At 40.1% G+C, this 24,010-nt stretch overlaps 1 protein-coding gene across 4 annotated transcripts in view; it reads right to left on the bottom strand.

The window, feature by feature from the left end:
• Positions 1-363: 363 nt before the first annotated feature.
• Positions 364-24,010, bottom strand: part of TSPAN9 (tetraspanin 9) — a 595,020-nt gene continuing 571,373 nt past the window's right edge. For all 4 annotated transcript variants that reach the window (XM_040345192.1, XM_040345191.1, XM_040345194.1 and 1 more), the window contains 4 exons: positions 17,451-17,552; positions 13,920-14,051; positions 13,343-13,426; positions 364-948 (listed from right to left, as the gene is read on the bottom strand). In XM_040345192.1, coding sequence (XP_040201126.1) covers positions 877-948; positions 13,343-13,426; positions 13,920-14,051; positions 17,451-17,552 — 390 coding nt within the window. In that variant the 3' untranslated portion in view covers positions 364-876. The remainder of the gene's footprint in view (positions 949-13,342; positions 13,427-13,919; positions 14,052-17,450; positions 17,553-24,010) is intronic.

Below are 24,010 nucleotides of genomic sequence, written 5' to 3'. Positions count from 1 at the left end.
ATATAAATATGCAAAATAAAAATAAAAAATAAATACAAACAATAATATGAATGGATTGTTGCTTTAAACATTATTAAAAAATCTATTTGTGAAACTGAATCTAATATTTTGATTAAGAGAGGAATTCAGTATTAGCATACGTAGAATAATAAAAGTACTTATGTGCAAACCTAAATTATGGTTGTATAGCTTCAGATCACTTGGCTACAATTTACAAGGAAATTGTTTGTTAACAACTTTGACAGGTCTATGCATTCAGCTCCTAATGCTCCTTTTCAAACCTACTTCCAGTAGGAACAGTCCTTTAAAGATCACACAGAATTGTAAAGAAATCCAAGTAAAATGAATAAAAATGACAAAAAAATGAATTAAAAGTTTAAAATTACTTAAATCAAAAGTCTAGTCCTAATCATAGTCTGTAACAAAACATCTCCAATAAGGTACAAAAAAACATTTCAGTCAGTTCCATGCAAAACCGGTCCTTTTCAGCGGAATCCAGTTTTCAATGGCTTCCAAAAGTCCTCCATTTTTATTTATTTTTTGAACGTTCATCGTTTTAAAAAGTCCTAGAAGCATAAGCATATCCGTCATGTATTGGTAGAAGTCTTAAGTATATTAGTATGCAAAGCTTGTTTCGAGAAGTTCGAGGAGAGTGTTAGAGCAGAACACGTTTTAGGAAACCAGCTCTATTTTTTGTCTTCTTTGGCAAATTAATAGCAGATGCAATAATACACAAAAAAAAAAGAGTAACAAGTTTCGGCCAAGAGTTTGAAGTAAAGGTGGGGCGGCGGTCCTGCAAACGTCATCTGGATTCCTTGGTTGTCGATGTTCTTTATGGCAAAGTAGAATGGTACAAATGAAAAGTAGAAAATCCCTCTAAGCATCATATTTTTTACCAGTCCTATGTATTTGCTGGAAGAGAGTCATGGAGAAAGCCATTCCGAGTATCTAAAAATAAAAAGTCGACAAATGGCAAGAGTGAACATTATATGCAGGTCTAAAAAAAAACATTATGGATTATCATATTCAGTTTATGTGATGGGATTAGTTTACATTTAATTGCAGGCTTACAGATGTGCTCAGTCTTGTATCTAAGGAAGAAAAGTCTTGTTTACTTAGCTACATATATAAAATATGTTCTCATCAAAGCAATGCTAATTCCATTGACTCTTATAATTCTGTTAATTTAGGGATGGTGACATGAGGGAAGACTTTGTCAAAATATATTTCAAGCAGCATGTTGAAAGGACAAAATGCCTTTTACCTTTGGTCTCAACAGGCAATAATAAATCTTTGGACCAAAAATTGACCCCTTTCACATTAATCTGTCTTTACATTAATCCCTCTTGTCCCAAGAGTCAAATAGAAGACTAGCTGTGGGGTCAATTTACCAATGCATAAGTCATGAGGTATTTTCATTAACATGTCTTGTTTCTTCACTTTTGTGATTAAATATATATTTTATAATTTACGAAATAAAAAGCTGAATTTACTGAATGCATATTATATGATTGTTTGTTTTCTTTTGTACTTTATATATTTTATTTGTTTTATAAGAAACATTTGCTAACATTTTCAGTTTTAAACCCTCCAAAATTCAGCCCCTAATGCCCTGTACACACGATCGGTCCATCCGATGAAAACAGTCTGATGGATTTTTCCATCAGTTATCCGATGAAGCTGACTGATGATCAGTCGTGCCTACACACCATCAGTTAAAAAAATGATCGTGTCAGAACACGGTGACGTAAAACACAACGACGTGCTGAAAAAAATGAAGTTCAATGCTTCCAAGCATGCGTCGACTTGATTCTGAGCATGCGTGGATTTTTAACCGATGGACGTGCCTACTAACGATCGTTTTTTCTATAGGTTTTTTATCCATGAGATAATTTTAAAACAAGTTCCTAATTTTTTAACCGATTAATAAATAACCGATGGGGCCCACACACGATCGGTTTAGTCTGATGAAAACGGTCCATCAGACCGTTTTCATCAGACAAACCGATCGTGTGTACGCGGCATAACAATTTTAAATTATTTTCTTTCTGATGCTGCAAAATTTCTTTATAGATAGCTAATTTTTTTCCCAGTACATGATGTCATGGATCTTCTTCTTCCTCCATTAGTAGGTGGGTCTCTAATGCTTAAGAAAATGGCATCACATAATGATGTGGCACAGCTCTTTGCAGCATCCATATGTGAGTTTAGGGTGGCTTGATGATGTGTGTAATTGACACCACCCTGGGCTCACAAGAAGTGGAATAAGATCGCTCGACTTGCAAGAGGACTAGCACTGGACTATAGAGAAGGATGTTTAGGGCAATGCTGGAGGCTGGAGCAATAAAGTGTCGTGTGCTGCCTAGTAAAATTATACATCTACTGTACATATATAATATATATATATACACACACACACACATGTTTAGAGACCAAATGTTATATTTCTTGTTGTTCTCCGTAAGCAGCAGATCAACATTGCAGTGATCTGATGTTGCAGAGGTTGGCTGGACAGAGTTAGATCAGGTCTACTTTGTATAAACATGCATGCTGGAGTAACAGAAGGTGTTGATAATGTGACAGATGACATCAGAACACTTTCCCTTTAAACACAATGTTGAAGCATTAGGTTGCACTGCACTGTTAAAAAACGTTAAAACGGATATCAAGACCAGCAGCCGATTGATTCAGCTTCTCGGCTTTGTTCTGGACCACAATTGTCACTGACCCACTGGAGCCAAACCTAACTGCTATTTGGGGTGTTCTATGGTGAACGTAAGAATACCTGCAGCTATTAGGAATCTCCTGCCTTTGCATGGAAACGTTGCAAACTTTGAAAATCCCACAGAATAAGATCATGTTAACACAACTGGGTGACTATAACCGAATATTATAGATGATTAAGGATTTGCTCTGTTAAAATTAAAATGCCCCTCAAGGTTACAGGTAAGCATGCAAGGCATTGGCCTAAAGGCTTTCCTAAAAACCTTGTTACACTTTTTCTCCCAAGTCAACAATCACATTTTGGACACTAAAAAAAAGTTGCTATATTAACATTTAGACAGCTTCTAGGTCGATGTGGTTGTGAAAACTGTTTAAGATTACAGAACGAGGCAAAAAAATGACCTTGACAGTGTGCTGAGATCTTAGATTGCCAGGGGGATTGAGATAATTTCCTGCTTAAATTTGTTAACTTGTACAAGTGCTGACAGTAGAGAGCCGTTATAGTGCAGACCCTTCCTCAATGATATATTGTCATGTCTGGAGGTAATTAGCAAGCATCTAGAAACATATACTATGAATAGCACATATAATTTGCTCCGCGGAACCTTAAAGCTGAATTTTACCCATAATAATTAAATAAAAAATAATGTTCTTTAGCAAGGAACATAGGGCCAGATTCAGGTACAATTGCGCCCGTGTAACGTAAGCCGTTTACGTTACACCGCCGCAAGTTTTCAGTTTTAGTGCCCGATCCACAAAGCACTTACCTGGAAACTTGCGGCGGTGTATCCTAAATACGTCCGGCGCAAGGCGGTCCAAATCGAATGGGGCGGGTACCATTTAAATTAGGCGCGCTCCCTCGCCAGACCCACTGCGCATGCTCCGTTTCGAAATTCCCGCCGTGCTTTGCGCGAACTGACGTAATTTTTTCGATCGGCGACGTGCGTAGCGTACTTCCGTATTCCCGGACGTCTTACGCAAACGGCGTGAAATTTTAAATTTCGACGCGGGAACGACGGCCATACTTTATACAGCAATACGTTTGCTGTGTAAAGTTAAGGCACCCAAAACGACGACTAACTTTGCAACGGGAAACTAGACTAGCGGCGACGTAGCGAACGGGAAAAACCGTCGTGGATCGCTGTAACTCCTAATTTGCATACCCGACGCTGGTTTATGTCGCGAACTCCCCCCAGCGGCGGCCGCGGTATTGCATCCTAAGATCCGACAGTGTAAAACAATTACACCTGTCGGATCTTAGGGATATATATGCGTAACTGGTTCTATGAATCAGTCGCATAGATACTCTGAGAGATACGACGGAGTATCTGAGATACTCCGTCGTATCTCCGCTGTGAATCTGGCCTATACATTCCACATTATTAATGATGCTACCTAAATTAGATTGTGCTGTAAATTGCCACAAGTATCTTCTTGCTGGAGACTGCCATTTTGCTGAAGCCCAGAACCCCAGAACAGCAGTAAATCTTTAGGCTGTCTGCAGATCGGCCTCTATATATTCAGCACAATGCTGAAAAATAGAGAGCAACCAAGCATGTGAAGAGCACAGCGTTTTACTGTATTTTAAAAAGTACAGGTGTTTTTACCTTAAAGGGGTTAACCCTCATTTTTTTTAAAAAACAAAACAAAAAACACGTAATACTTACCTCCACTGTGCAGTTTGTTTTGCACAGAATGCATATGGTGAAAACCATGAGGGTTTACAACCCCTTTAACTCTAACATTAACATTATCTTATTGTGCCTTACATCTAAAATACTAATTAGTAGCTGCATATAAATTAATTTGTGACATAGATAGCCCTTAAAAGTGTATCTATAGTGTGACGGTATTACAATGATATCCCCGTCAACGTTCCCTTCTTCCCATAACGAAAATCACTACAATATTCCACGAGGAGGAATATCCCTGGAGTCGCCCAGAAAGCCACACATGCCAAGCTTACTGCTGGAACAACACAGACTTTAATGGTTTTCTTCTCAGCTTTTTATACAGTCCAAGACATTGAAGCAACAATGAAATCTCCACCCCCCCCTAATCACACACTAAGGCTAATTACTAAAACATTCTAGACAGGTCGGCACCGACCGACAATTATCATGTCTAATCACTGCACATTCCTTAAACAACAAACCACCTTCACACACTTGAGTTTCCTAAGCAGACGTTTCGTCTGCTTCCAGTTTGACACCTATTAACACCTCTGAGAATCACTAGGTTTTTAGACAGGGTTATCACACAATTAAAGGCCTTTCAAAAGCTAGCCTTATTTAACATATGAACAGTGTTCACAGAGAGAGATGAATCACACATGAACACCTGTTACCTCTAACCCACAGCATTAAGTTAGCAGGGAGAGCATTAGACTGAAGCACATAGGCAAAAAGTCCTTCACATATAGCAATCTTTTTTTTTTTTTTTAAGTAGGAAAGGGTTAGAAGAGTTAGCTTTTTATTGTTGTTTGTGGCCCCACTGAGAAGATTAAAAAAAAACAAGAAAAATTGGCATTGAATATATTATCTTCTAAAAAATGGTCAGCTTTGTAAATGATGGTGGATAAGTACAGTACACTGCAACATGTGCAGTGTACCACCAAACTTGGAACCTCCGATCACCCAATGGGTTCCAATGGGAATTTTGCTTTCAACATGACCATGGATTAGAGAATAGAGAAAGCATCCCATAAAGTACAGCATAACTTTCTTTCTTTAACTTGATCAGAAGCTACATTAATGGCCTTATGATAGTCAAAGTGTGGAGCTTTATCTGAACGGTTAGCAACCAAATAGTATCTTTTACCAATCTAAAATTTAAAAAAATAATGTTTTTTGGTCCTGTGGCAGCAGTAATCTAACCACTTCTCTTAACCTCCCTAGCGGTAATTCCGAGTGTGGCTCGTGGTGAATTTTCAGTACCAAAGCGGTAACCCTGAGCCACACTCGGGATCGCATCGCAGGATCCATGTACAGGTTACTTACCTTGTCACCTTGATCCTGTGAGCTGCTGTGTCTCCGCCATGTCTCGTTCGATTCACAGAGCCAAGCTTCGTTCCCTGCAAGCGTTGCGACGCACGGTGAAGGAGCTTGGCGCCAAATTCAAAAAGTGAAAAACACAGTATAGATACAGTACACTGTAATCTGTAAGATTACAGTACTGTATCAAATAATTACACATCCCCTTTGTCCCTAGTGCTTTGTCCAGTGCCCTGCATGCAGTTTTATATTATAAAGACTGTTCTTTCTGCCTGGAAACTGGAGATTGTCCATAGCAACTAAAAAGTGTCCCTTCACATCAAAAGTGGTTTTAGACAGCTAGAAAACAGCGATAATAAAATAGAATCACTTGCAGAATTAAGCGATAGTGAATCGTGGGGAAATTCATCATCAAACACTGAAAGTAATGACAGTGACAATTATGCAACTGAGCAAATTTCAGTGTTTTTGATTTGATTACATTATTGAATAATTTTTATTATTATTATATTATTATTTGTTATAATCATTTATAGTTAGTTATTATATTATAATTAATGATTTTGTGTTTCAAACTTTATCATACCCGGGATGTCTACTAGACTCTTGTTTGGACAGATTTAAGTGAGTTATTTCTAAGAATTACAGGCCTACAATGTAAAACGCCAAATTTCCATGCAAAACATTGTACCGCTTTCAGCAACAAAAATGTGACATAATCATACCGCCAGGGAGGTTAACCACCAGTCTGTCTTTACAAGATGCATCGGTGAAAATAATCATATTTCTAAAGGTTAAATGAGGCATATACAAATTCCCGCTACTGCAGTTGCACATTCGGCCATCTTACGCCTCATATACATTTTTCACCAAAGGTATTTGGGCTTAAATAAAGCTTAATTGAGCTTGTAAACAATAAAGGCAAAAGCAATGTCCTTTTAGGCAAATTTAAACTTGTTCTTGCTCCATTGAGGCTGAATTTAAACAAAATTAAACAACGCTATTCGCAGAGAGGTGCTGTAAACGCAATTGAGCGAACATTAACAGTGTATACACCAGTACAAATATCTCTACAATATACTGCTATTAAGCAACACTCAAGAACTAGGATGCAGTGATGTAGTTTGTACCTATTTATATAGCTTTTCAGATTTAATAATATGAATATTTTTACCAAAAAGTCTCTAAAATGTAAATGGTTTCTTCATTAGCTGAGGATTTTTTAATGTCTATTAAAATAGACCTGTGGTCCAATATCAAGCCAGACCTTGCATTAAAATGCAACTGCAGCTTACCTTTAAGACCCCTACCCCCAAAGTACTGTTTCTGAACTTTAAGGATGAATTGCTCCATAGTGGCTTCAGCTACAGAGGTCTATAGAAGCTTGTTTTAAAGCTATTTAGTAAAATTAAGTGCACTATAAATAACTTAAAGTCTATGTTTTGGCAAATAAATAAAAAAATCTCAACAATACTTGTACATTTTTCCATGTTTTGTCTTTTAAAAATACTGCATGTATACAGTATAACCCCAGTTGATCTGCCATAAATCAAGGAAGATTCTAACTTCCTGTGGTGAGATGACAATGCTGCCTCTGCTGCACTGAAATCCCAAGCAGTGTTGTCAGCCCTAATTTCTCTAATGATGTCATACAAAATACCTCTCCTTTATGGAGTTTTAGAGATGGGGGGTGTTCTGTAGTCCAGCAGGGGAGAACTCTGGCATGGCTGACTACATTGCGTTGGATTTCCACGCAACAAAGGCAGTTACAGGATTTCTGCCATGATCAAAAGACATTTTTTTCAATACTTGCACTGTTTTTTTTTTTTTTTTTAAGGTAAAATGTGGCAAAATAAGCATGTGCTTCAAAGATGTAAAAATATGTTGTTTTTTTAATTCTACCCAGATTTACACCTTAAGTAGTACTGCAGATTGATGATTCAGGGCCAGTCTCTCTCTCTCTCTCTCTCTCTCTCTCTCTCTCTCTCTCTCTCTCTCTGCTCTCTCTCATTTAGCCGATGTTATCCATAGAAACAAAAGGACAGTCACCTAACCTTGCTGTTTTTCACAGGACAAAGTGTCAATCTCTTACTTACTATACCTGTGCACTACATCACATAGGATTAAAAAAAAGTGACCAGGTTAGAAAACATATGCCATATTTGTATCCTGGGCAAACAACAGTGGTTGAAGGTGGTCAGATGGCATGTGCATGGCCAACTGCCTTTGAATGTCTATGGACACACTTTGTGCTCTGAGCTTTAACTGTTCCTTAATTTTTGTAAATGTGTACTTTTAGATGTTACCTTAAAGTGGAGTTCCACCCATAAATATAACATTACATCAGTAGTTTTAAAAAAATGTCATTAGTCCTTTACAAATTTTTTTTTTTTTTTTAGATGCCTTCAAAGTGTTGTTGCTAGGCAGAATAGTTAATCTTCCCACTTCCTGCACCTAGGTGCTTAATGCTTTCTAACCTACACCGCACAGACTCCTGGGAATGTAGTGGGTGTAACTTTCCAGGAGTCTGTGCACTCCCCAATCTCAAAGAATCATGTGACTTGGACAGCACAGGTGCTGAAACCTGATCTGACACTGTTTGTGCAGCACTGAGCATGTGCGAGATTTGCAAGGCTGAAATCCAGGAAGTCATACAGTCTGGCTTCATGATGCACACACTTAAGATGGCCCCAGTCAATTTCTATTTTATAAAGTGTCTAAATGCTGTAACAACCTAACAAAATGGACCTTATTTTACAGACTAACTTTACTAGAATACATTAAGCTTGTGTATTACAGGGGTATTTATATTTAAAAAGTGAAATTGTGGCCGGAACTCCGCTTTAACATTATATAGTTTATTCTTCAACTGTAAATGTCATTAATTATCATTACTATCTGTTCCCTGGAACTGCCATAAAGGCCTTAAGGGGACATTTAGCAGTACAGTATATTCCAGGATCCTGAGAGTAGTGACCTATTTAAAAAAATAACGGGAGAATAAAGGTTGTTTGAAGGCTTAGGTAGAAAGCTTATGCAAGGACTGCACAGCAGGCTGTAATTTTCCCCAGTTTTGGTTATTTAAGAACTGAATGAGCACTAAAGGGCACCTGTATTGCAATAACAATCACAAAAAAAAGATCAATGTGGTTCTAGGTCATTTAGAAATAGGTCTGGCTGTGACATCTGTGCCCAAATACTGATGGCCTGATGACAGCATGTCAGCTTGTGGTTATTGAGACAAACTCTAATATCATTCAACATCTTAGAATATTATCTTTCTTGTATGCCTTTTTTCCCTTTTACCTTTACCTTTGATTGTACAAATAACACAACTGCTGTCCCTTTATGTCTACACTCTGTCACGCATGCCAGACTACAAACATGTCTACCTCTGATCATCTCCAATACACTGGAGAATTTGTGGGACTAGTAGTTCACACGACATGGATAGGGATTGTTGTGATTTATTTTTAGCTTACAGGAAGAACACTGCATTTCTGGCAGGGTTAAACTGGTATTTTCTGTAATTGCTGAAAATGATCTTAGCCTAAAAACTAAAGCAAACACCACATCTAAGGACAGGTAAACTGGAATTAAACCTAAAAATGAAAATGTATATGGAATTATTCCATATACATTTTCATCTTTAGGTTTACATACCCTTGAAGGTAATACCATGCTAAATTTAACTTGCAAAGAAAGCTGATAAAAACTAAAAAAATATATCTTAAAGGCCACCTAATGAATAAATGTTAGCGGTGGCTACACATCTATCGATATAATCATACAATTGATCACTTTGTACAAATAAACTGATCAAACTCAATACAAATCGCAGACCAAGCATCTTTCATTTGCTTAATTTAATGCACTCTCGGTCGATTTAAACTCTGCAAGAATGAATGGCTCTGATGGAATTTCATTGATCACTTCTAATCAAACACATATTTTGCATGTGTGCAACTGCACTGATTGCACTTTAGATTGATTAACCACTTCTTTACTGGGCACTTAAACCCCTTCCTGACCAGAGGACTTTTTGCGATTCGGCACTGCGTCGATTTAACTGACAATTGCGCGGTCGTGCGACGTGGCTCCCAAACAAAATTAACGTCCTTTTTTCCCCACAAATAGAGCTTTCTTTTGGTGGTATTTGATCACCTCTGCGGTTTTTATTTTTTGCGACAATTTTGAAAAAAAAAACATTTTTTTACTTGTTGCTATAATAAATAGCTCAATTTTTTTTTTACGTTTTTTTTTTATCCTCAGTCTAGGCCGATACGTATTCTACATATTTTTAGTAAAAAAAAAAAATCGCAATAAGCGACTGGTTTGCGCAAAAGTTATAGCGCCTACAAAATAAGGGACAGAATTATTATTATTATTTTTTTTTTTTACTAGTAATGGCGGCGATCTGCGATTTTTATTGGGACTGCGACGTTATGGCGGACACTTTTGACACATTTTTGGCGCCATTCACATTTATACTGCAATCAGTGCTATAAATATGCACTAATTACTGTATAAATGTGACTGGCAGGGAAGGGGTTAACACTAGGGGGTGAGGAAGGGGTTAAATGTGTACCCTAATTAGTGTTCTAACTGTGGGGGAAGGGGGGTGACTGGGGGGGGGTGACCGATCTGTGTCTCTATGTACAAGAGACACAGATCCGTCTCCTCTCTCCCCTGACAGCACCGCTGTCTGCGAGAGCCGGGAATGAGAGATGATCTCATATGTAAACATATGAGATCATCTCTCATTGGCCGCACAGATCGCCTAGGAAACGGCCGCTCCGATTGGCCGTTCACGGCGATCTGTGACTGGCTGTGTCCAAGGGACACGGCCAGCACAGCAATTCCCCGCTGCGCGCTCGGGAGCGCGCGCGGGGAACGTGCAAAGGGGAGGCTGTAAAAAGACGGCCTGTTACAGTTTGGGAGCCGCGCTGAGGCCGTACAAAGTCGTACAGCCGTCAGCTAGTGGTTAAATTAATGTTTTTAATAGATCATATTTTTTAGTCAAATGCAAGATGTGGGACAATACCATCCATTTTGCATCAGTCGATATTGTAATTAATGGTATTTTCATTCGCTGTTGCAACACACCTGGGTGGGCTCCAGACGCAATGCTCTGCGTCCAGAGTCCACCCTATTTTGAAGACTATTAGAGTGTATGGCTCTAATCAGTGTGCTTAAAAAAAAAAAACCCTGGTCACAGTAATTCATATGCCCGGTGACCGGACACATGAATAGGAGGGGGCGCCGTGGTAGTGGATAGATTCATGCTATGCATAAATCTATCCATTATGCATATAGGGGGAGGCGAGGGTATGGTGGTCCCTTGAGCTAAATCTAAGTAAATCACAATTAACTACTTGTACAGTATCTCACAAAAGTGAGTACACCACCTCATATTATTGTAAATATTTTATTATATCTTTTCACGTGACAACACTGAAGAAATTACACTTTGCTACCATGTAAAGTAATGAGTGTGCATTTTCTGTCCCCTCAAAATAACTCAACACACAGCCATTAATGTCTAAACCGCTGGCAACAAGAGTGAGTACACCTCTAAGTGAAAATGTCCAAATTGTGCCCAATTAGCCATTTTCCCTCCCCGGTGACATGTGACTCGTTAGTGTTACAAGGTCTCAGGTGTGAATGGGAAACAGGTGTGTTAAATCTGGTGTTATCACTTTCACTCCCCCATACTGATCACTGGAAATTCAACATGGCACCTCATAGCAAAGAACTCTCTGAGGATGTGAAAAAAAGAATTGTTCTTCTACATAAAGATGTACTAGGCTATAAGAAGATTGCTAAGACCCTGAAATTGAGCTGCAGCATGGTGGACAAGACCATACAGCGGTTTAACAGGACAGGTTCCACTCAGAACCGGCCTCAAAAAAGTTGAGTGCACCTGCATCATATCCAGAGGTTGTCTTTGGGAAATAGACATATGCGTGCTGCCAGCATTGCTGTAGAGGTTGAAGGGGTGGGCGGGTCAGCCTGTCAGTGCTCAGGCCATATGCTGCACACTGCATCACATTGGTCTGCATGAGTGTCATCCCAGAAGGAAGCCTCTTCTAAAGATGATGCACAAGAAAGCCTGAAAAAGTTTTCTGAAGACAAGCAGACTAAATACATGGATTACTGGAACCATGTCCTGTGGTCTGATGAGACCAAGATAAACGTATTTGGTTCAGATGGTGTCAAGCGTGTGTGGCGGCAACCAGGAGAGGAGTACAAAGACAAGTGTGTCTTGCCTACAGTCAAGCATGGTGGTGGGAGTGTCATGGTCTGGGGCTGAATGAGTGCAGCCGGCACTGGGGAGCTGCAGTTCCTTGAGGGAACAATGAATACCAACATGTACTGTGACATACTGAAGCAGAGCATGATCCCCTCCCTTCGGAGACTGGGCCACAGGGCAGTATTCCTACATGATAACGACCCCAAACACCAAGACGACCAGTGCCTTGCTAAAGAAGCTGAGGGTAAAGGTGATGGACTGGCCAAGCATGTCTCCAGACCTAAACCCCTTTTGAGCATCTGTGGGGCATCCTCAAATGGAAGGTGGGGGAGCGCAAGGTCTCTAATATCCACCAGTTCCGTGAAGTCATCATGGAGGAGTGGAAGAGGACTCCAGTGGCAACCTGTGAAGCTCTGGTGAACTCCATGCCCAAGAGGGTTCAGGCAGTGATGGAAAATAATGGTGGCCACACAAAATATTTACACATTTGGCCCAATTTGGACAATTTCACTTAGGAGGGTACTCACTTTTGTTGCCAGCGGTTCAGACATTAATAGTGTGTTGAGTTATTTTGAGGGGACAGCAAATTTACAATGTTGTCCAAGCTGTACACTCACTACTTTACGTGGTAGCAAAGTGTAATTTCTTCAGTGTTGTCACATGAAAAGATATAATAACATACTGTATTTACAAAAACGTGAGTAATGTACAAATTTTTATGAGATACTGTATGGCGACCGAATGCATGGGGGGGGGGGGGGTTTAAAATTGGGCACTTGAGTACTTACTTTAAAAAGTAGGCATCACTAAAAATTAGCAAATTGTTTCTTGCCCCACAACATCATCTGGTTTACTACTGGCCCATCAATGCACTGCATTGATCAATAGTGAGACTTGAACGCATAAGGGGGGTGGGGCATGAACCACTGACCAGAAAGCTTCATCTGCAATTGATTTACAGAGTAAACCTGATTTCCAGAGGTCCTGAGATTCCCTAAAGGGGAGCAGTTTGTATGCCCCTGTAGAGTCACTTAATTTTTTTTCATAGCTTTTCAGGAAATGGCAACATTTTTATTACAGCTATCCACAGTTACACTTATTAAAGGCCAAATGAGAATATTTCCATATAGAGAATTATTTAAACTTCCTTTGTTATGTAAATAAGCAATCCTCTTCTCGTTGTGGCAATCCTAGCAACATATTCTCAGGTGGCTTTGTATTGCTTTTCCCAGGATCAAAGTTGCAGAGAGTGAGGAGAAGCTGAACATGATGGAAGTTTTTCCATTAACTGCATAACCATATGGTACAAGCATATTTATTATATGTAAAAATCAAACTTATACAACAATACTTTGTATTAGCCTCTGCATACCTGTATTATGAGAATACACATCCCGATTGTACCGAGAACATGCTTATTGTCATCAAACCAAATTTTCACTTTCTCATAACAACCCTAAAGAAAAAAAAGTAACAAAAAAATGAATTAAAAATATAATTTTGAAAGTTCTCTTAAGTTTAAAAATGGCAAAAGCCTACTTTTAAGATTTACAGACATTATTAAGGTAAAAATCATCAGAAAACCAATCCACAAAAATGGAAATTTCAGTTCTTGGTAGACGCTGGAAAGTTTTACCACCCAACAGTTAATAATATTTCTTGCGGACTCTATTGGTGAGATTGCCTCACTGTGTTGCGGGGGGTTTGCACACCTGCTGTGCTCATCATAGGGGGTTGTCACTAATTTCTGGATTTTTTATTTATTTTATATTATGGAAAATGTAACAAGAGGAGCTGAATCACCTCAATGCTTTTAAATGAACGAATGAAGGAAGGAACAACTGTCACAGGGACCTAATACGATTTTTCAGGCCTCGCTGGATGAGAACATAACCTTAAGAATGCAGATGAAAAGCTGTGATAATCCCTAATGTGTGAATCAGACTTACCGTTCTCCACACTAAGCCTGTAGAGTTGTGACCACAGTCCTGGGAATTCTCCATACAGCATCGATCAGGAACTGTGTTCTCTCCCAGTACTGGGTACCAATCTGTGTAATCTGTCACCCCGCAGCAATGCATCTGTTAAAAATAGAAATAAGTCATTGTCAACATGTCAATAAAAATGTATCCATTAGTTTGTACCATATCAAAGCATACTGTGCAAAACATTTGAAATGACAGAAGTCTTTCTCTGCTGTTAGGCTTTAAAGGTCAAAGGATTCAGTGACTGCAAAGTGGCGGATTCACCCAATGACTTTTTACACCTGGGTTCTCGGCTACACCCACTGCAGTTACTATAAGGCCTTATGCACACTGGACATTTTTGGACGTTTTTACAGCAGCTGTTTTTGGCAGTAGACGTTTTTTTCTACAGTCAAACTCTCAATCATGTTATCCTATGTGTCCATGCACACATAGGCTGTTATCAGCAGTTTTGGGCACTGGCGTTTTTGAGCAGTAAAAAAAAACGCTGATAAACGCTAAAAACTTTGATAAACGATGATAAACGCACAAAAACGCCATTCATCAGCATTTTTTTGCATTTCTAAATAAATTCATAAAAAAAAATATATACATTTTTTTTTTTCTTAAAAAAAAAAAAAAAAAACGCTAATAAACGCTAAAAAACGCTATTGAAAAAACGTTGAAAAAGTTTAAAAACTCACTGCAAAGCTACTGGTGTTTTTATAACGTTATTTTAATGTCCAGTGTGCATGAGGCCTAAGTGCTCATGCAGATGTTTATTTTCCTCCTGTGATTAAAGCAGAGCTCCACTCTAAAGACAGGTATTTGCACCCACTTCCGGCCACACAGTCTCGGGCAGACTGCGGGCATGACGTCACCTCCCGCCCCCCCCCGTTGTGTTCTGGGAACACTCAGTTCCCAGTACACAGCGGAGCCAATCGGCAGGTTTAGCGTGACTCGCGCATGCGCCGTAGGGAACTGGGCAGTGAAGCCGGAGCGATTCACTTCCAGGTTTCCTCACCGAGGATGGCGGGGGGCAGCAGAGTGACGAGCGATCACTCGTCCTCTGCTGCGGACGGCGCTGGACTCCAGGACAGGTAAGTGTCATAATATTAAAAGTCAGCAGCTGCAGTATTTGTAGCTGCTGGCTTTTAATATATTTTTTTCAGCGGACATCCACTTTAAATTGATTTAACAAGCTCTTTATACACAAGTCTTCTTCAAAGACTTGTTACGTTTACTTTACTGGTCTAGTGTGGATCGCCATTTTGCAGCTAGCTATGACCTGCTTTGTATTTCTTTGCATGTAGCAGGTCCTATTAAAATGTAACTATAGTTGGTTTAGAAAAATTCTGTCAGGCAGGATCGTGGATGTCTCTTCAGCACTCTTTTTCTGTAAATGTTTAGCTCAGTGTACATTCTCAGTATGATCACATTCGCGTGCAAGGGAGTTACGCTAACTGGCCCAACCAATTAAGGCTGAAGACTCCAAACCTGGAAGAAGATCAGGAGATGGTGAAAGCAATGGAGGGAAGGGCCGACTTTGCAGGGCTGGACAAGATACATTTTCTAGGGCAAGTCTGCTATAATGTGATAAGATGCTGTGCATACTAGCACATTATGGCAATACGTTTATGGGGACCCAAAATTATTAATTTGGTCTGGGAATTTATTTCTGCTTTAAGTACATTCGTATGGCAATCAAAGTAAGTCAAAAGCAACATTTGCTGAGTTTCGTGTACAAGGGCATGCAGCTAAATAGTACAATAACAAAGATGCGACAATATTACAGCAAGAAAACAGGGCATTTGTGTAGATGGATTTTACAAGCCTGGTTTGGGCCCTCCAACACTGGGCTGCCTACTTTCCCAGGACAGTGCAAGAAATCTAAATAACACAAGTTCCAGTTCAGCAAAAAAAGGTACACAGAATGACCAAAGCTTTTAGGGTTAAATAACTCCTACAAGCAGCAGGTAGGATGATACTCTAAAAGGGCCAAAGGTGCTTGGACTGTCTCCTAAATGGGTGCAAACACGAGCACTTAAGATAGTCATACATTTGGAGCCCACAGGCTGAACAAGATAACAGTGATGCATTGTTTCATCCAGGCTAAACAGTGTGGATTGAAGAATCTCCCCTGCCGGTTATTATATTCTGACAGCTGCAGTACCTGAAGTGGCCTAAACACCTGCACAGTGACTGCATTTGATAAGATGCCTTCACTTTTGGGCTGAGAGTTTTCCACCTGGCTCAGTTGAGTTTTGATGATCCGGATGGTTTCAATAGGGCCTCTCGTGGCTCAAATTTCAGACGATTCAGCAGGATTGTCCGAAACTCGAGTTGTGTATGGATAGCTTTAGACGGTTGGTGATAAAGCCCTATAGAAAACTTTTAAGGGTTTCCCTGCCTCTCTAATATTTATATATCTGTGATTATGTATGCTATTGCCCATGGATATGGGGTATGGCTAGAGTCAAGGGAGCTCTGGACACAACTGTTTGCCTATACACTGGGATTGCTTTAGAGAATGGATATGGGGTATGGCTAAAGTCAAGGGAGCTCTGGACACAACTGTTTGCCTATACACTGGGATTGCTTTAGAGAATGGATATGGGGTATGGCTAAAGTCAAGGGAGCTCTGGACACAACTGTTTGCCTATACACTGGGATTGCTTTAGAGAATAGATATGGGGTATGGCTAAAGTCAAGGGAGCTCTGGACACAACTGTTTGCCTATACACTGGGATTGCTTTAGAGAATGGATATGGGGTATGGCTAAAGTCAAGAGAGCTCTGGACACAACTGTTTGCCTATACACTGGGATTGCTTTAGAGAATGGATATGGGGTATGGCTACAGTCAAGGGAGCTCTGGACACAACTGTTTGCCTATACACTGGGATTGCTTTAGAGAATAGATATGGGGTATGGCTAAAGTCAAGGAAGCTCTGGACACAACTGTTTGCCTATACACTGAGATTGCTTTAGATAATGGATATGGGGTATGGCTAAAGTCAAGGGAGCTCTGGACACAACTGTTTGCCTATACACTGGGATTGCTTTAGAGAATCTTTTGTAACATCAAAGTACATTCTATTTTAAAGAGCCTTCTGATCATATATTCTATAGGTCTCAAACACTGACAACAAGTAGAAAAATGAGACAGGGGGAGTTTATTAAGATGGGAGTGTGGCAGGCACAGCTCAGTAGTCTTCAGAAGCTTGTAGGTGGTTTTGTAACATAGTTAAATTTTCAACCTCAGAATAGAGACATTTATTTAGCAAACTCAGGTTTTTGTCTACAAATCCCAGTAAGGAACTTGTGAAAATGTTACTTTGAAATATGTGCATGAGCCTTTAGATTTTTCTTTTGTTTTTAATTTAAAAGGAAATCAGAAATTCAACTCTATATCTGTGTGGCAATATCCACAAATCTTATTTCTAATCAACACTGCATTTTCCGCATTTCTAACAGTGCTGTGCATCAGACATGTATGGAAAATAAAAGAAACCCACTTCAGCCTGAATAATGTTCCATGCGTTCTTCAGCCCGACATTATTCTCTGTATTGTAAAGCAATAAACCATCTTTCAAATCCTGCTTTGCATTCTCATTGACCTAGAAGGGGAGAAAAGAAAAAAAAAAAGAATACACAAATGAACAGAGAAATGAAAACACAGAAAACTCATTGTTTATTCAATTTAATTCCTAAGAGCTAAACCGAGAATAATTTTGAGCAAGAGATAAAAGAAGTAAATAGATATGAAATGAGACATAGGTGTAGCGGAGGAAGTAAAACCCCAACAGGGCCATAACCTCATTTCCAGAGGTTTCCACCTACATTTCCTACCACAGACATAGCTCACTGGTGCTGGAATACCACTATATACAGTAACTGCTCAGGCATATAAAGCACAGTGAGTGACCCATATTTGGGAAGTCATACCTCTTGAGTACTTGGATTTGTTTAAAATAGAGCTAAAGCCTCAAATCTAAAAAATGTATCCGCTGCAACACTTTTGCAGCTATAGTGTAGTACCACAGCTACCTGTTGCTCTTGCTACTGAAGTCCAGCTAATGCAGATTCCTGTGGTGGTGTGGCAACGATGCTGCACTGCTCCTAAATTGCCACTCTCATGTGGGGTTTACCTGTTTGTACCAAAGAAAATGGGCCTGGCTATCATCATTGTCACTGCTAACTCAAAAGCCTGTAGCTTGTCAATCCGAACCTGGTCACACCTAGTCCTGCCCACTGCTTTCTGGATTGATGGCACTGCCCCTGTTGCTGAAATCCCCTCTACTGTGAGCTGCAGTGTCTGGGAGGGGGCGCATCAGTGCCACCTATCAGTGCCCATCAGTGTTGCCTATCAGTGCCGCATCATCAGTGCATCCTATCAGTGCCCATCAGTGCCACCTTAGCAGTGCCCATCAGTGAAGGAGAAAAATTACCTGTTTTCAAAATGGGAAACATTTTTTTATTTTTTTTTAATTTTCGGTCTTTTCTTGTTTGTTTAGCAAAAAATAAAAACCCCAGTGGTGATTAAAAAAACAAAAGAAAGCTCTATTTGTGGGAAGAAATTATAAAAACATTATTCGGGTACAGTGTTGCGCTAAAATCTGGAAATTGGCTTGGTCAGGAAGGGAGTATAAATGCAGAGTAAGCAATTGGTTAACTTGTCCATGTCTATTTTAGGGTGTGAACAGAACCACTGCTGAATCGGAGCAAAACAGGATGTATGTCACTTTTGTGACATGCATGCTCGTTCAGTTTCTGCGGCATTTTTACAGTGGACTGTGGCAGACCCATGTTGGATCTATAGCCCTGGTGTCCAACGGCACTTCAACACTTTTTGTGCGGCCCTCGGGCCCCCTGCAGGCACTAAACTGAGTTTCCCTATTGCCCTGCTATAGCAGTGATTTCTAGCAGTCTAATGTAACATGTCTCTAGTCAATGACGGTCTCCTAAAGCATGCTTCCAACAACTTCCACAGCATGTTCGCAGTCTCTGATAACCTCCTTCAGCATGTCTGCCATCTCTGGCCATCCCTTGTATCATGTCTGCCATTTTTGACCAACTCCTGTATTATGTTCACAATCTCTTACCATCTTCTGTATTAAGCCCATAGTCTGTTGTGCATCTTCTGTATTAAGCCCATAGTCTGTTGTGTGTCTGCTGTCTCGGACACTGAATGTTTACTGAATTTTATGTGCGGCCCTTTGATGATGTTGAGGGCTGTACATGAGGACCCCTATATCAAGAAAGTTGACTACCACTGTCTGATCTATAGGCTGCCAGGCTACCTTTGATCTGTCACATTTAGGTCTGGAAAAAAACAAAAATTAGATACAGCCCTAGACCTGGTAGGAATCAGAGGAAGGTGGCTGTAAATAAACACAAGTAATTTACATCTGTCTGTATGGAGTTTCCGATCAACTCCTCCTGAAAAACTGACAGGCAGAGCTAATCGGAAAGTCCCATACATTCCTGCCAGCTTACACCCCATCTAATACCAGAAGATATATCATGTATAATAGGGATTCCAATGATGCCAGGATTGATTCAATGTGTCATTCTGACACATTAACAAGCCAATACAGAAACAAAATCTGTCATGGTGCCAGGAATCACAGACTTGCTAATTTTCATTTTACTAGCCCTGCCAGAAAGCAAACACAAAAAAATCATTCAAAATCATATTTACAAATTAATTTCTTCATTGCAGTTTATACTGATATTACAATTTAGACGTGAGTTCTCCTTGAGAAAAGTACTTCTGCAAATATTCCACATAAATTGGATATTTTAGGTTGAGAATAAAATGGCAGGAATGGAAAAACAAGATTTTAATGGAAACATAAGACATGTCTACTTTTCAATTGCCAAGATGCTACAGTCTCCATTTAGTCTAAAAGAGAAGGGGCAAGAATATATATATATATGCAGATCTGCCCGAACTTGTGATTGAAGGTGGAAGCTCCAAGTCTGTCATTCTCATCCATACTTTGCTACCTTAAACCCAATCCCGGGATACTTTAAAAAAAAGTGCAATAAAAAAGTAATAAAGCGCCTCTGGCTGCAATGTTCATGTTTAATCTGGAGTTGTCTCTTGCAGTAATTCTCCTCTGCCATAGTATATCCTCAGATTTCAGGGTTGAATAATGCTCAGTTCTAATCAACCCAAAAAAAGGGGGGGGGGGTGATCAAGGCACCCTACAATATAAGTGTAATAGTGCAGAGAGCAGTGCTGACATAACCCCCTGAACACTCTGCATCGAAAAGGAACAGCTCCGAAAAAAAGGCGGAAAGCGACCTGGTCGCATCACAAAACCTGTCTAGCAAATTTGTTAAAAGGAAGTATAACAAAATAGCAATGTATACTTAATTTAGAACATGGCTTTCAACGCCTGCTGGAGACGCAGGTGATGTCACCATACCTCCCAGTCATATACCAGGACAGCTTGGTTCTCAAAATGTGAGAATTAGCAGATTCGTGTTAGATTTTGACATTTAGCTCTTTCTCCATGCATTCCCGAGACACAGTGACATGACCCGCACCTCCTGAAAGAGTCAGAAGATGGGTTCCAATGCTAGCATTTTTTATTTATTTTTCTAAAAATTATGCATTTTTTTCAACTGTTAAGGTACTTTTTTCACTGGTGGTATGGGACTGTCAACTAAGCAGACCTTCCATTTTCATGGAAGGTCGGCTTTAAGAGAAATTTGGGAAATTAGGGATCCTAGGTGATACGGGGGACATAACTCTCTAATGCTGCGTACACACGATTGGAATTTCCGATGGAATTTTCCGTCGGAATTCCGATGAAGCTGACTTCCATCAGTCTTGCATATACACTGTCAGACTAAATTCCGACTGTTCAAAACGCGGTGACGTAAAACACTACGACGAGCCGAGAAAAATGAAGTTCAATGCTTCCGGGCATGTGTCGACTTGATTCTGAGCATGCGTGGGTTGTTTCTCTGTCGGAGTTGCACACAGACGATAGGAATTTCGGATCGTTTTTATTCCATTGGGAAAAAATAAAACATGTTCTATTTCTAAACACTGACAGAAAAAAGTCCAATGGGGCCCACACACGATCGGAATTTCCGATGAAAAAAGTCCATCGGACTTTTTTCATTGGAAATTCCGATTGTGTGTACGGGGCATAAGTTGCACTTCTCTGGCTAATAATTATAGACCCAGATAACATTATGCCATTATCCTAATGAGTTCAAAATTCTACAGCATGGAAGAAAATCCAGACATAGAGACCTAATTTTTCCTAACCTTTCACATTTTTCCTAACCTTTTACAAAGAAGATTTCTTACTACCAACCCAGTGTCTGCCTCTGACAAAGCTTCATTATCCACTAGGTGACAGCTTAATAAACTCAACTTGAATTTTTTTCCTCTACTGCAAAATATAATGTCATCCTCATTAAGGAAGGTGACATAGACTGGAAATAAAAGATATAAATTTCCACCTGAAAACCATAAGTCACTTTGACCTCTGCCAGGATTTACATTCTGTAATAGAGTGTTGAGGGTAAATAAATAAATAAAAATGACATTCGTGATTTATGGTTAGCAGGAGGGCAAAGGACATCAACATTTATAGGGAGCAGTAGTTTATTGCTGAGTGAATTTTCAAAATTATGATAACCATAGATAAAAAAAAAACCACAAAAACAATTAAATGGAAATTGCAATTTACACTAAATTGTTTCTCCAACAATAAAACAAAAACAGAATAACCACTTTGTAATGTATATGTTAATAGAGCTGAACTCCAGGCAGATATAGCAGACACAAATGAATGCAGCTCTGTAATAATGCATCATTTATTGTATTTTTTTAATACAAGCAGTACCTGCATTTGAATTGGCACTAGCCTCTTACAATTTCCTGTATGTCAGAGTTCAGACAGGGGAAGGTGCCAATCAACTGTGCTGCAGTGTTTATGTGCTAACAAGGAACATGCTGATAGAACGAGAGAGCAGAATAGCCCATCAGTTTGCTGCTCCTTGTTTCACTGTCTGGTCACAGACTAGCAGAGGGAAAATACCTGTTACACAATTGCGTTAGCGAAAAATCTGATTTTCTACCCCGTCAAACAGGGCTGTGTTGTATGGAAGAGCTGTGTAAACCTTAGAACAACATGAACAGAAATAGAAATCCTTTGCCATGTAAACAGCTCCTTTATCTTCATCAATTTGCCTTGAGTTTTGCTTTTGTCAAATGAAGATATAAGAAAATATAAGCTGAAATGCACACTGGCACTACACACTGCTTCTTCTGTCACAGCTAGCCATAAAATCCCCAACTCGGGCCAGATGCTAGGGGGAGCATTGACATTACTCCATACATCATGTGGCACTAAGACTGCATGCTAGACCCCGGCACTGCCACATGGAAGGAGGTCGCATGCACTTCATAACCAGAGCATTGACACTGGGTGCAATGGAGGAAGTGGTGAGGCAGTGCTGCCAAGGTGAAAATCAGTGGGTTTGGGGTGTTTCGTTAGATATGGTGACCCGTCAGAGTTGGTAACGGAAGTGACGTTTTGTCGGCGCCATCTTGCTAAAACCCACACTTTTCCATAGTAAGGATACTCTGAGAAGGGGAAAGCGGACATTTTGTTACACCCACTGGACTTGAAAAGCAGAACTTCTGTCAGATTACCAAACCTGTGAGATGAGCAGGCTTGCCGCTGCTTTTAAAAATCAACATCATAACAGTCATACAGAGTTCTAAGTACTGGATTTCAGTATATAAACTCACTTTACTGTTAAATATACCGTATATACTTGAGTATAAGCCAAGTTTTTCAGCACTTTTTTGGGCTGAAAATGCCCCCCTCGGCTTATACTCGAGTCACATCTTTGCACCTGAGCTCCCAGACTTTGGGACCCGGTACTGGCTGGCCATAGGTCCCCTGGACCCCGAACTTGGCACACCTGTAGCCCCTCTACAAGTGTACAAAGTTTGTTGTCCGGGGGACCTACGGCCGGGGAGCACCGATTATTCAAAACCGGGCACCCCTTCCATAGACTCCCATGTTAAACGGTAATTTCTCTTGTGATTTTGGGGACCCGGTACTGGCCGATCGTAGGTCCCCTGGACCCAGCACATGTAGCCCAATTTCTCCTCTACAAGTGTACAAAGTTTGTTATCTGGGGGACCTACTGCTGGGGAGCACTGATTTTTCAAAGCCGGGCACCCTTTCCATAGACTTAAACATTAGTCTAGTCATGGACACAGTGAGGCATGGGCATAGTGAGGCATGGGCACAGTGAGGCATGGACACAGTGAGGCATGGGCACAGTGAGGCATTGGCACAGTGAGGCATGGACACAGTGAGGCATGGACACAGTGAGGCAAAGTGGGGCACAGTGAGGCATGCAGATGGACACCCTAGGCTTATACTCGAGTCAATAAGTTTCCCAGTTTTTTGTGGTAAAATTAGGTGCCTCGGATTATAGTCGGGTCGGCTTATACTTGAGTATATACGATAAGTGTAAAATGCAAAACTCCGGTGGGTGTTACAAGATGTCCGCTTTCCCCTTCTCAGAGTATCCTTACTATGGAGCAGTGAGGGGTGTAGCAAGATGGTGGCGACGGAACGTCACTTCCATTACCAATTCTGATGGGTCGAATATTCTGACGAAACAGGGGGTCCTTTCCAAAAGCACTGTCACTTTGCTCTGAATAGGCAATCCTTTCTATTTAACTGACCTGCAATAATTATAGACAAGCAATTCTGATACTTGTCTATTACTAATTTATCACGTTCATGGTTTGGTCTAAAGCCAGACAACTAGCACTTTTTGAAGAAGATCAGCAATGGTAGCCTCAATACTTCTCTAACAGCAGATAAACTTTAATCACTGGGTGCACACGAGAGGAATGATAAACTAGAAGAAAACATTTTACAATCAATAAGTGTTATCAGGTTTTAAAATCACAAGAAAAGCTAGTGGCATGAACTGAACATTTAAAAAAGTCGACAAAGTCAAATACATGGGCCATGACCATGAGTGGACTTTTCAAGGATAGCTTTTTAAAACATCCGCT

Source organism: Rana temporaria, chromosome 3 (assembly GCF_905171775.1).
Source record: "Rana temporaria chromosome 3, aRanTem1.1, whole genome shotgun sequence".
Lineage (NCBI taxonomy): Eukaryota > Metazoa > Chordata > Amphibia > Anura > Ranidae > Rana > Rana temporaria.
The sequence above is the reverse complement of the archived record's forward strand: the minus strand, read 5'-3'. Positions and strand labels throughout refer to the sequence as shown.